The sequence below is a fragment of the Echinops telfairi genome, unplaced genomic scaffold (genome assembly GCF_000313985.2).
Source record: "Echinops telfairi isolate 266 unplaced genomic scaffold, ASM31398v2 ScPeMD7_1;HRSCAF=3_0, whole genome shotgun sequence".
Taxonomy (NCBI): Eukaryota; Metazoa; Chordata; class Mammalia; order Afrosoricida; family Tenrecidae; genus Echinops; species Echinops telfairi.
The window spans coordinates 16,376,174-16,389,855 of record NW_022103896.1 but is presented as its reverse complement, the minus strand read 5'-3'; the positions used below and the strand labels follow the sequence as shown (position 1 = coordinate 16,389,855).

At 48.8% G+C, this 13,682-nt stretch overlaps 1 protein-coding gene across 1 annotated transcript in view; it reads left to right on the top strand.

Moving 5' to 3' along the window:
• The first annotated feature begins 2,585 nt into the window (after nt 1–2,585).
• NTAQ1 (N-terminal glutamine amidase 1) overlaps nt 2,586–13,682 on the top strand; it is an 18,993-nt gene continuing 7,896 nt past the window's right edge. Inside the window, exons 1-4 of the mRNA XM_004697661.2 lie at nt 2,586–2,726; nt 6,037–6,136; nt 7,431–7,481; nt 12,483–12,631. Of these exons, the coding sequence (XP_004697718.1) occupies nt 2,638–2,726; nt 6,037–6,136; nt 7,431–7,481; nt 12,483–12,631 (389 nt within the window). The 5' untranslated portion in view covers nt 2,586–2,637. The remainder of the gene's footprint in view (nt 2,727–6,036; nt 6,137–7,430; nt 7,482–12,482; nt 12,632–13,682) is intronic.

The following is a 13,682-nucleotide window of genomic DNA, read 5'->3' as shown; positions in this document are numbered from 1 at the left end:
AAAACTGCTAAAGATATTTCCATTTTGTTTCTTGATTGGCCTCCTCTCTTGCAATATTCTTTGTTTTTATGGGAGCATCATCAGCTTTGTGATTTATCATTAACAACTTTTTCACTGTAGGAGAGTAGGATCCCATTCCTTTAGAACAGTGGTTCTCAACCTTCCTAATGCTGAGACCCTTTAATACAGTTCCTCTTGTTGTGACCCCCAACCATAAAATTACTTTCATTGCTACTTCATAACTGTGATTTTACTACTGTTATTAATCGGGTGAACCCTGTGAAAGGGTCATTCGACCCACAGGTTAAGAACCGCTGCCTTAGCGGTTGGTCAGTTAGACAACAATCATTGTGTTTGGTATATGAGAAACAGGTGACTTCTCTTCTCTGGGCACATTATGCTCATCTTTGAAAAACCCCTTTCTGATTCTGAACATACAACAGTTGTTCTGACAATATTTTAAGCGGTTAGAACATTTTCAGGAAAAAATTTTTAAAAAGACCAATAGCATTTTTAAAAAACAGGTTCTTTTTTATATGGTCCACACATCATTCAAGTCAATAGTTCATGTGAAGAAGAGTTGTATAATCACTACTACAATACATGTAAGAATATTTTCTTTCTTGTACTCCTTAATAACTCCCTATTTGTCCTGCCACACTCCACAGAAACCACTAATCCAGTTCCCCTCTCTATCAATTCACTCATTCTGGATTTCACATACTCCAAAATATCCAAAAACAAAAACAAAAAAAAGCTAACAACAATAACACAATAGAGAAAAACCTCAATCAGAAAGAAAACAGAACATATTAAAAACTAGAACTTTAACATGGGTCAAAAGGGAGACCAAATGATAAGGTGATAAATGTTAAACTAGTTACATCTGCCATAATCCACTTTCTAATGTACTCTGCCCGATGATGGCTGGACTAGTCACATTCCTGGCCTATGTTCAGAGGGGATTCACTTGGTGCTTAATCCACGTGTACTTCCCTTCCGCTTTCTTTCTGCAAACCGGGCATTCACAATTTAAACGTTGATACCATTCCCTCCTTTAAATTTGGATTACATTATTTACAATCCTTAGCACACAAAAAAGTCCAGGATGGTTTCGTTTGGGATAATATCCCTGATACAATATTATTTGGAATTCTTCCTCTTCACTCATGTCCCTCAGAAACACACACAATTGTTCCTTTATTTTCACAAGCCAAACGTTTTTTGTTTTTTTTGTTCTTTTTTTTTTCTTTTTTAACATTTTATTAGGGGCTCATACAACTGTTATCCCAATCCATACACACATCAATTGTGTAAAGCGCATTTGTACATCGTTTCTCAAAACATTTTCTCTCCATTTAAACCCCCGACATTAGGTCCTCATTTTTCCCCTCCCTCCCCGCTCCCCCCTCCCGCATGAGCCCTTGATAGTTTATAAATGGGTATTTTGTCATATCTTGCCCAGTCCGACGTCTCCCTTCATCCACTTCTCGGTTGTCTGTCCCCCAGGGAGGAGGTCACACACAGTTCCATGTAATCGGTTCCCTCTTTCCTACCCATTCTCCCTTTACCCTCCCTGTTTTGCCACTCACACCACTGGTCCTATAGGGCTCATCCGTCCTGGATTCCCTGTATTTTCAGTTCCTATCTGTACCAGTGTACCTCCTCTGGTCCAGCCAGTCTTGCAAGATAGAATTCGAGTCATGGTAGTGGGAGCGGGGAGGAAACCTTTAGGAACTAGAGGAAGATTGTATTTCTCATCATTGTTACATCGCACCCTGACTGGCTCATCTCCTCCCTGAGACCCCTCTGCAAGGGGGTCTCCAGTGGCCTACTAATGGGCTTTGGATCTCCACTCCGCACTCCCCCCATCATTCACTATGGTAAGATTTTTTGTTCTGATGATGCCTTACACCTGATCCCTTCGACACCTCGTGGTTGCATAGGCTGGTGTGCACAAGCCAAAAGTTTTCGGCGTCCCATCAGGTTCTTCTGTAGATGTCTATTCCATCCCCGGTTGTGGGGAGACTCCCCAATCGCCTCTAGGAATCCCCGCCCCCTACGGCTCACCTGGCCCCGCCCATACCCCGCCCATCAGGAACATGTGCCTCTAACCCCGCCCCTTTGAGCCCACCATCCACAGACCAGGAAATACGCATTAGCTCCGCCCCCCGTGAAGCCACGCAGCTCGCTCAGCTCCGAGTCCACCCACTTTGCTCCAGGCTCCTCCCAGAAAGGTCCTGCACTCGCCTTTCCAGTTGTCTTAAGCTCACTGGCTCCTCCTTCCGGAAAGTGCTCTGTCCTCTCCTAAGTGCGTCTCACTTGCTCCGCCGGGAACGGGCACCGCTCACCCGCTCTTAGACCCGCCCACACGGCCTTGGGCTCCGCCCTCTCCATCCGGGCTCCACCACTCAGAAAGTGCCTCGCGGCTCCGTTCACCTACGGTTCCTCTTCCACGCTAAGGAAACTGGCGATGCTCGCCCCGCCCAGACTCCGCCCACCGCTCGTATCCCCGCCCACCAGATCAAGATTCCTTGCTTCCCGAACCGGCTCTTCTGGTGCGCACGCTGGCTGTCCTCACTTGAGCCCTCCCTCTGAGTTACGCTAGGTGGTCGGCTTGCGGCCGCGACGCTGGCCATGGAAGGGGACCACTTCCCCGCCACCGCCTCCTGGTACCAGCCGGCCAGCCCCCCGCGGGACGCCTGTGTCTACAGCAGCTGCTACTGGTGAGGGACCAGGCTCGCTGGGCCGCGGCGCTGCCTCCCAGCCCGCCTCTTTCCGGGGCGCTCCGGGCCGCAGCACGCGGGCTTTCCTGTTTTAGGGAGCAGGCGGCGGGGGTGGCAGCCCTGACCGCTCTAGAGTAAAGCGTGGGTAATTGGATGGGGGGATTGGTCGGGACTGGCAGAGTCGATGGGCATGCTGGACTTCCGGTTGGCGATTTTCGGTTTGACCTCGGCAGATCCCAGTGGGAAGGGGGAGTTAGAGGCGGAAGGTGGAGCCCTGAGAATCCTTGATGACGGTTGCAGTGTATGGTTTCAGATGGCTACCAAGGCCATTTTAATTTGGGAGGAGAATAGAGATGCAGAATTTGAAGTAACGTTCCTAAGGTCACGCTGATTATGTTGTTGGGTGCCACAGTCTGTCGCCAGCCCTAGCGACCTTATTGAAAACCGATCGAAACGTAGCCTGGGTCCTGCGCCATCCTCACACTCTTCTTTTTGAGCCCATTTTGCAATCATCCTGTTGAAGGCCTTCCTCTTTTCACTGCCCCTCTGCCTTCTCCAGGGTCTGGTTTCTCCTGACACCATGTCCGTAGTACTTGAGACGAAGTCTCTCCATCCTTGTCTCTAAGGAGTCTTCTGGCTGTACTTCTTTCCAGATACATTTGTTTATTCTGTTGGCCATCCGGGGGACTTTAAGTATTCTCCTCCAGCATCCCAATTCAAATGCATCAATTCTTCAGTCTTCCTTATTGAATGCTCAACTTTCACATGCATACGAGGTGATTGAGAATACCATGGCTGGGTTCAGGTGCACAGGAAGCATCAAGAGAAGATGGAAAGAATACACAAAGTCATTGTACCCAAAAGAACTAATTGGCATTTAACGGTTTCAGGAGATAGCATACGAGCAAGGACCAGTGGTGGGGAAAGAAGAAGTTCAAACTGCACTGACAGCAGTTCGCTACATCTTTCTCTCACCGAGCAGAGGGTGGGTCCAAGCCTGTGCTTCCACCACGCCCCCTCTCCGTTCCCCTAGGAATGGAGAGACCAACTGAGCTACATTCGGCCTCCATCTTCAAGTCTTCCTCACACTCAGCACCTACTGCCTCTGTGCTCCCGGTGGGCAGCTTTTAGGCCAGTGGTTCTCAACCTTCCTAATGCTGCGACCCTTTAATGCACCTCATGTTGCACCCCAACCATTAAATTGTTTTCATTGCCACTTCATCACTGTAATTTTGCTGCTGTTATGAATCGGGCGATGCCTGTGAAAGGGTCCTTTGACCCACAGGTTGAGAATCGCTGTTTTAGGCTTTCTGTTCTTGGTGTTTGTAGATCTGTACGCCCCCTCTCTTCCTCTGTGCTCTCAATGGATCACTCTCTTTCCCACCCTCTTAGCACAGGATCTGACAGGTGTGTATGGCCAGCCCCCACATCTCCTGTGAGCTGTGCAGATCAATGTCTTCTCAAAATTTGGTCTTAGACTTAAAAAAAAAAATTTGTTCCCCCACCACCACCACCACATGCTCCGTGTCCTTAGGTGGCACAGCTAGTTCGTCTTAGTCCTACGTTCAAGGTTGGCAGTATGAACCACCCAGTGGCATCATGGAAGAAAGGCCTGGTAGTTTGCTTTGTAAAGATTCTGGCCCAGAAAGCCCTCTGAGGCAGTTCTCCTGTGATGTACATGCGTCCACTCAGTGACCCTAGACTTGGTTGGCTCGTGGGTTACTCCATGCCCTTGACTCCACAGGCCGTTGGTGTTCTTGCTCCTCTGCGCTACAAACTGTACTGGAGTGGTCACTGGCACCTCCTCTCCGTGCAACGGCCACTGCTTCCCCCTCAAGGTTTCTCTGGTGTCTGGGAGAAAAGAACCACAATAGGAGAAAGATCCACACCCAACTTTATTATTTTACGTGTTACATTACGATCGGCCAAGACATGTGATTGTCCTTCACACGGTGAGAGCCCTCCCTCCAGGCTGTTGGTGCCTCTCTTGGTTCTCGGAGAACTTGGTGTAGGTGGCTTAGAACCAGACTCTGACAGACTCGCGTCCTGGTTTGGGTTTCAGAGTGTGGGTATGACATGGTGGAGAAGGACAGGAGCCCTGAGCTGTGTGTACTATCCTCGCCATCTGGCCACCCGTGCACGGGAATGTGGTTGGTTAATGCTCAGTTTGTTGTGGGGCATACCTTCTCTCAGGTGGCTTCTGACCTCGGCTCCGACTAGCCAGGGGCCGTCCTGTAGAAGAGTCTGGGGCAGAACATTACCAGCCTACCCAGCATACCAGCCTGACCAGTTGCTGTTGAGTTAGTTCTGACTCATGCTGACCCCATGTGCGTGAGAGTCGAACTGTGATCAGCATTCAGTGGCTGATGTTTTTAGAAGTGGCCTTCTGAGGTGCTTCTGGGTGGACCCTCCTTGGTGGTGGTGGGGTTGTTGAGTGTATTAAAGTTTGTGCCACCTGGGCACTCCATAGGACAATGGGTGTCCATTCAGCATGGAAAAGAACTTCTGAGAGTCAGAATCTTTGCCTTACTGGGGCTGGTGGAGGCTCCCTCCAAAAAAAATTCCAATTCCTCAGCCAGACAGCCTCACTGCCTCATTCCTAAGGGGAGCAGAGAACCAGGCCGTTATGCCCATTTTACAGACAAGAAAAGTAGATACTCAGAAGGTCAAGGTGTCCAAGGGTTCTCAACCTTGTGAAGTGGTTGAATTGGAATTCTAGTGTTTCTCAAGTCTCCTTGAACCCAAAATGCATGGAATATTGACGTCGGACGTTTTTGGTTATAAGTCCCTGTATATGTGTGCACTGAATGCTGTGGGAGGTGAGCGCTCTGTCTGGGTCCACACGTCATCAAGCCTGGCGATCAGCAGGTTTCTTCCAAGACAGAAAGACTCCCGTCAGCGTGCTCCTGAGAAGCGAGGATGGAGAGACTTTGATCTGCTCATACAGGCCATCCCTGGGAAAGGACTTCATGAATGGTACAGGAGGGGTCAATGGAAGTGAGGGAAACTCTCTGTGCACTGGATTGACATAGAGAATGCAGTGGATTCAAACAGGGCAAGGGGCATCATGAACATGGCCCAGGCACCGTTCTCTGTTGCACATCAGCCCGCCCTGTGTTGGAGCTCACTAACAGCCGCAGTTCGCTGAGTATGTATTAGGTGGGATTCAAACCTTAACCGGTGGTTAGGTGGGCTGGTGCAGAAGATTTCTTCTGACTCTTCTACGGTATCACTAGTCTTGTGTTCCAATTCAGACAGGAACGTAGAATGTTGTCTTACTGATACTGATTCAGCCATTATTTTATTTCAGCGAAGAAAATATTTGGAAGCTCTGTCAATACATCCAAACGCAGGACCGGTATCCGTTAGAAGAGTGTTATGCTGTCTTCATTTCCAACGAGAGGAAGATGGTAAGCTGATGAGGGGTGGCCGGAGACACACCCGACTTGGGACACTGCCCCAGTTGACTGCCCTAACGCGTGTTGGGTAAAATGCTGCCACACTTTGAAGCTTGTTTTGACTCAGAAGCATTTAGTCCCTTGTTTGTAGGAAAATAAACATCAGATGGTGTGCCTATGTGGAGTAAGCCCCTTTCCTTCTGGTGTTTAATTTAGAGCTGCTTTAATTGCTTGAGCCCTGGAGGCTTCGTGGTGGTGACGTGGGCTGCTAACGGCAAGGTCAGCAGTTTGAAGCCACCAGCCGCTCAGCGGGAGAAAGAGGAGGCTTTCTACTGCCATAGAGAGTGATAGGCTCGGAAATCCACAGGGGCAGTTCTATGAGTTGGCAATGAGTGTTTTTGTTTGTTTGTTTCCCCTTATGTTTGAAATGAACTTGTATGTCCCTGAAGACCCCGAGTCCGCTTCAGTTTTCCCTCTCCCTCCTCTTTAGCCTCTCAGAGCAATATTTGGATCTGAGGGGTAAGGCACCTGGAGGCTTTCTATTTGTTTATGGAGCAATTTTTATTTCATTTTATTTATTTAGTTGCCTGGTGGCCCCTCCATTGTTTTTGAACCCCAGTCTCAATCTCTCTCAGTTCCCTTTTGTTACCCCCATTTTTAAATTGCCTAGATTAGGAACATATTCTCAGGCTTGAAGTAAAGAACTCATCGTCTGGAATGCAAATAGAACTGTAGTAAAGTTAGGGGAAGCGTTTAAAAAAAAATAAAAGCAAGCTCTTACTGTTGCATCGATTACCATATATACTGGAGTATAAGCCGACCTGAATATATCAGCCGATGCACCTAATTTTATCACAAAAATGGCATTAAAAATGTGCTGAAAACCCTGGCTTATACACGAGTATGAATGATACTTTTGCAAGCACCATTCCATTCGATCTCACAGGAAACCCTGTGAAGGAGGTGGTACTTGGCCAGCCCTCTCTGAGGCAATGGGGGTGAGGGTGGGGTGAGAAGCAGGAACCCAGAGCTATGTGTATTGTCCATGGATTCATATGATGACGTGGTGAACCAGCCCTGGCTCCCGACTCCTTGTTCAAAGCCTTTCCTGCGTCTCAAAAGAGCAGCATAAAGCCCAATTTCATGACTAAGGACACTTAGAAAGGACTTGCATTTCTTACTCACTCCTTTTTCCTCAATTGTTGGTTGCTTATAAGTATGTCGTTTCTCATCTATAGTTTGATGTAAAGAGCTTGGGAGCGGCTTAACTGAAGTTGTAGCTCACGGACACTACTGTGTTTTCTAGATACCCATCTGGAGACAACAGGCGAAACCTGGAGATGGGCCCGTGATCTGGGTAAGATGGCCAGTTCGGTTCCCGCGGCACCAGGACCTGCCACTGGTGGTCTGCACGCAGTGATGAGGCTGAAGTGATGGGGCAGCAGGAGAACCTGTGGTAATTGGAACAAAATTGATCGAATGGGAGTCAAAGTCCGTTGGTGTAAGGTCAAAGCAGTTACAGGAATGGTGATATTTAGAAATTACTGTGGGGATGATTCAGTTGAGGGGGTACCCCCCGAAAAAAGGGAACTTTTTTTTCAAAGCTATGTACATACATTTTTTTTACAAAATAACCTTATCACCTTCAAAGTTTTCTCCATGACACTTAATACATTTGTCAAATCTGTGCTTCCATTGTTAGAAACATTTTCAAACTCATCTGTTTGGATGGCTGACAGCACCTCCCTCGTTTTTTTATTCACCTCTTCGGTGTCATCAAATCTCTTGTCTTTTCATGTTCCTCTTCATTCTCGAAAACAAAATGAAGTTGCACAGAGCAAGGTCAGGTGCATGGGGCAAGAGAAGCATGCTGTTTGGTGCCCAAAACTGGGGTGCACTGAGATGGCTGCACGAGCAGGTGCATTGTCGTGGTGGTAAAACCAGTCCCCTGTCTGCCACCAATCAGGCCTTTTTGTTGCACACAATGCAGCAATCTTTTCAGAACCTCCACATAGAGAGCTTGATGAACAGTCTCACCTGGTGGAATGAACTCCAAAAGCACCATCGCCCTCATCAGTGGAGCTTTTTTCCTTTATTGGGGGGCATACCCCCTCTTACGGCTGACTCGGGCTGATCAGTTTGTGGTCCCCTAGCATCTGACACAGTCATCACTGGAAGGAACTTTGGGGGCACTATTGGAAATGAGGTTTTTGGTTCCATAGGTCTGGTGAGGTGTTTACAGCAAGGCCGAGGGTGCAATAATGGAATTCTTTCCTTCCAGGCCAGAGACCTTGGCTCGATTCCTTATTCCCAGCCAGGATGCCTCCTGCAGTCACCTCCCATCTTGTCAGTTGTGGTTTCTGTGTTGCTATGATGCCGAATGGGTTTGAGCAGGTCTTCCAGTCCCAGATGAGTAGGAAGAAATGCCTGGTGATCTCCTTCCCAAAAATCAATCAAGGGAAGACCCACAGATCACAGTGGCCTGATAGTTGTCAATTCTGTGGGTGGCACAGGACCAGGCTGTGTTTCTGTCTGCTGTGCAGGGGGTGACCATGAGTCCAGGGCCGAGTTGACAGCTAACTTCAGGGAATGGTTGAGGAATGAGTATCCTGAGCCAACTACCAAATGAACATGACTACATTTGCAAACTTTAAATCCCCACCCCTTCTTCTTGGTGATGAGACCTTGGTTATTGACCTCCTGCCATGGGAAATGGCCATCAGCAGGACATGAGCTGCCTGCAGTGTAGGTCATTGTCTAGGGGCGTCAACCACCCCTGCAGCCCAGCCCAGCCCAGCCCATGGTTGTCTTTTCCACTGAGTCACCTTCCCTCCAGCTCTCTCTCCCTGACTTGGTTGGAGCAGGGGAGGCCCGGCTTCCCAGGACGTTTGAGAAGTTATCGGGGCATCTGGGATGGGCCAGACTAAAAACCAGACAGTGGTAAATTTTGAGTGCTTATGCCTTTTCTAAACCCCGCCCACCTCCCTGCCCTGCCAGCCCCTTCCTTGGAAGGCTGCTGGGAAGATAAGCTCCGCTCCCTGTTGGCTTTTAAAAAAAATCATTTTATTGGGGGCTCATACAACTCTTTTCACAATCCATACATCCATCCATTTTGTAAAGTACATTTGTACATTTGTTACCCTCATTCTTGAAACATTTGCTCTCCACCCTGTTGGCTTTTTAAGGGCCAGTGTTTGCATACTTAGTCTCAAGAATTCTCCCAGGGCCTTGAGAGGCTGGCTCCCTGGTTTTATAAAGAAGAAACAGACTGGCCAGTGGAGGGATGGTGGGGCTTCAGAAGGCCCTCCTGGCTGCCTTTGCGATAGAAAGCACCCATCCTCATGCCCTGGGGTCACTATGCATTTCTTTACCAGTGTGATGGGATCTCTTTCACCTTGGTGTCTGAAGTGTTAAACAACATCCAAACTCCACCATCAAAAAGTCGATTCCAACTTGGTGGCCCTTGAGGCACAGTGTGGAACTGCCCCCAAGGTATAAGGTCCTTACTTGGAGCAGCCTGCTGTGTGGTACAAGGGGTTAAAGACAAACGTGTGGGCTAAGACAGGTTGCTTCTGGTCTGGGCCTGGGAAAGATAAGATAAAGCATGGGTTGTGAGTGCTGGGTTTGGGGGCATGGTGGGAAGGGGGGGGGGAGGGAGGGGGAGGGGCACAGGGGGAGCCTAGCAGAAGGAGGTGGGCTGTTGTGAGGGGAGCGAGCTAAGAGGAGGTGTCCAGAAGGTGGGAGGCATTAGGTACAGCAAGAGAAAAGCGCTCATTGCTGGTGCCAATTGCATTTTCCAAAGATGGAGCCAGAGCTGGAGGTAGAGCCTGAGCTGGAGAAAGCACTGTAGGCTCTGATGGTGGACCCTCTAAAAACCAAAAGCAAAAAACAATGTCCAAAACAAACTCACTGCCATCGAGTCAATGCTGACTCAGTGGCCCTATAGCACAGGGTAGAACTGCCCCTGTGAGTTTCTAAGACTGTCACTCTTTATGGGAGTAGAAAGCCGTGTCTTTATTCCTCAGAGCAGCTGGTGGTTTTGAACTACTGACCTTGAGGTTAGCAGCCCAACTTGTAACCAGTATGCCACCCAAGAGCTCTTACCATTTCTTGATAAGCTCCCCACAGTCCTGTGCAGCTGCAGCTGCAGCCGGCCATTGTCTGGGGTCTGGGAGCGAATGAGAATGAGCACACACTGGCAGAGCCACACAGAGACGCCAGTTTTCTCTTTCCTCAATGGCTGCAGCTGAGGGTTAAATACTTTTTTTTTTTTAACTGTGAAAGTTGTACCTAAGTGTCATGGCAAACTTGTGACAGTTCAGAAGCATCCTTAAATGACAGTGAAGCTCTCCCCATCTCCAGGCTGACTCTGAGCAACTCCTTTTTGATCCAACTTAGTGGTTTGATGGAGAATGCCGGACCCCCGATACTGTGGCCCTTAGATGCACTGCAAACCTGGAATGCCACCCATTCCCCAGGGATCCACCTTCAGCCTGTGTGTCCTGTATGCAGCCGCCCTGGGGGTGCCTTGGTGAAATGTCTGCTGCACACTAGAAGGTTCATAACTATCGGTTTGAACCAAGGCCGCTCCACTTCAAGGGAGCAAGATGTGGCCGGCTTAGAAGGAGGACAGCAACAGACCTACCAGGTGAACAGTAACTCCAGGGAGCACAGCTCCCCAGTGTAATCAACCAGACACCACCAGCAGAGAGCTTCCACCCCAGACCAAAGCTCGTACAGCAGGAGGGGCCGGAAGGAAGGGCTATGGAGATGGGGAGTCCAGAGGGGAGTGCTGTTACATTGAGGGTCTCCCAACGGATGTCCCCAAACCAAACGTGTTTGAGAATTGTTGACGGTTGTTGTTAGTTTCCGCTGAGTCAGTTCTGACCCATAGCAACCCTGTGCACAACAGAGCGAAACACGGCCCTGCACCAACCTCACAGTTGTCGTTCGTATGCCTGAGCCTGAGCCCACTGTTGCAGCCAGGGTGTCAGTCCGTCTTTGAGGACCTTCCTCTCCGTCGCTGTCCCTCTACCATATCTAACCAGAAGTCCTTCTCCAGGAACTGGTCTCTCCTGACAACATGACCGATGTTTACAAGACAAAGTCTTGCCATCCTTGCCTCCAGGGAGCACTCTGGCCACAGAAAACGAATTTGCTCTCTCAACTCTCACCCAAAACACAATAGAAAGTTTTTTGTTTTTAAAGGTAGTCCCCCTCCTTTAAAAAGTTTCCCCCCATCTTTTAAAAAACAGTTGGAAGATACTATTGGGGATGGTTTTCTGTGAAGTTATGTGTGTTCTTGTGCATACAGGACTGTTAGGAAATTAACAGATGAGACCGATCCTGCGATTGCTCTTTGTATCCAAAGTGGACCGTTCTCCCTTCTTCACAGGTGTGTCCCTCAGTCTTTCAACAGCTGCCCAGGCTCCAGTCGGTGACCGAGCCCTCGTTTGTGATGTGCTCTCCTTGGCGGGATTTTAGTTGCTCCTGTGATTCCGCTGTGATCCAGGGACTGCAGAGGCTCTCCTGGTATCTGGGCCTCACTGCTTCCAGGCCTTTTTATGCAGGGCCACTCCTGCAGGTCCCACTGCTGGGTCCAGCGGGTCTTCGTTTACATCCTCTGAACATTTCCATTACGAATGTTCTTGTCGCCAGGCATTAGGCCTGTTGTCAGGGCCTGGTGGTTGTATTAGTTCTCTGTGCCGTTCTGTTGCTGTGTGTGCTGTGGAGGTGATTCTGACTCATAGCGACCCTGTAGGACCTGAGAGGGCTTCCCAACGGTACGCTTCAGAAGCAGACTGCCGCATCTTTCTTTCTTTCAGTGGCTGGTGGGGTCGAGCTGACCATCTTTTAGTTAGCAGCTGAGCACTCCACTAAGGCTCCCTTTTGCTGTTCAAAGGAGGGCTGTATTAGACTGTATCTGATTTTGATACTGTGTGAGCCATTGAAGACAGCGATGGTGGTGGAATTCTCCCTTCCACGGGCTCGGTTTTCAGCCAGTGTCCATCATTCAAGCTCATCCACTACTTCCCTGCCTGTCAGTGGAGTCTTGTGTGTTGTTATGATGCTGAATAGGTTTCCAAGGAGCTTTAAGACTAAGGCAAGCCAGGAAGAAAGGCCTGGTGATCGATATCTGAAAGCCAGTTAGTGAAAACTCTGGGTCACCCAGCGATCTGATCCTGCTATACATGGGATTCCTGTGCATCAGGAGCCAATTCTTTGACAGCTAACAATGCTAGCATTATTGTTATTATTCTTAGGATTGTTCTTGTTACTGTTAGCCCAGCAAGGTTGTAACCTTGGACCTCCATCATCACGAAAGAGGTTGTTTAACTGTAGCGACCTTCTCTCCCAGGATTACCATGTTGTTTTGCTTCATGTCTCCAGCCGAGGACAGAGCTTCATTTACGATCTGGACACGGTCTTGCCGTTTCCTTGCCCCTTTGACGCCTACGTGGAGGAGGCCTTCAGGTCTGATGACGACATTCACCCACAGTTCCGAAGGTGAGGACACTCAGGAGGGGCTTGCCTACTTCCTGAAGACGTGGACGGTGACACAGGGCTTCTTGCATTGGCAGCTTAAGGATCACCTGCCTTTGCGTTGCCAGAGTCGAGAATGCTGTGCTCCATAGAGCATCCAGCACGCTCTGAAGCAGCGGTTCTCACCTGTGGTTCCCAGCCCCTTTGGGGGTCGAGTGACACCTTCTTTTCACAGGGGTCGCCCGATTCATAACTAGCAAAATGACAGTGATGAAGTAGCAATGAAAATAATTTGATGGTTGGGGGGTCACCACAACACAAGGAACTGTATGAAAGGGTTGCAGCATTAGGAAGGTTGAGAACCACTGCTCTAAAGTTTTAAGGGTTGCCCAACAAAAAGGTTGGCAGTCATTTAAAAATTGTGTGATGAGTTCCCAGGTGTTTTCTTGAAGGTGTATTGGGAATTTCCCTTACACTCGTGTTCGTGTTGGAAATGCCTGTATTGCTGTGTGGAGAGGGCTGAATATGGCAGCACCTGCGTATTAAGCCCTTTGCCTCATCTGCAACTGAGAAAGTGAGGGTGCAGCTTTCTCCCAGTAGCTTAGAGCATAGAAACTTTGTTTCTCAAAGCACATACTATATAACATCTTGTTCCGTAGAACAGTAACTATGCTATAATGTATCTTTGTTACTTAACAGATACAAATAAGCATAATGTATATGTTCTGGGGCGCTTGCGCGCGCGCGTGCGCGCACACACACACACACACACACACACACACAAGCATATACAAAGGGGCTTCAAAAAGTTTGTAGGAAATTTCTGCTACTACTGAATTCTCGTTTCCCATGAGCTCTGTGAAGGCCCTGCTGTGCTGTACAGTGAACCCTCGCCACTTCGCGCTTCGACTTCCGCGGCTTCACTCTATCGCGTGCGTAACAGCGCATGCTCTGTCATTACTGCCACTGATTGGCTCATTACTGTACACGCTTCTGTCTGCATCGTTACATATCGGAGCTACATATCAGATGCATTTTTGCTTTTGTACAGTGTACTGTAATTGTTTGCGATTTT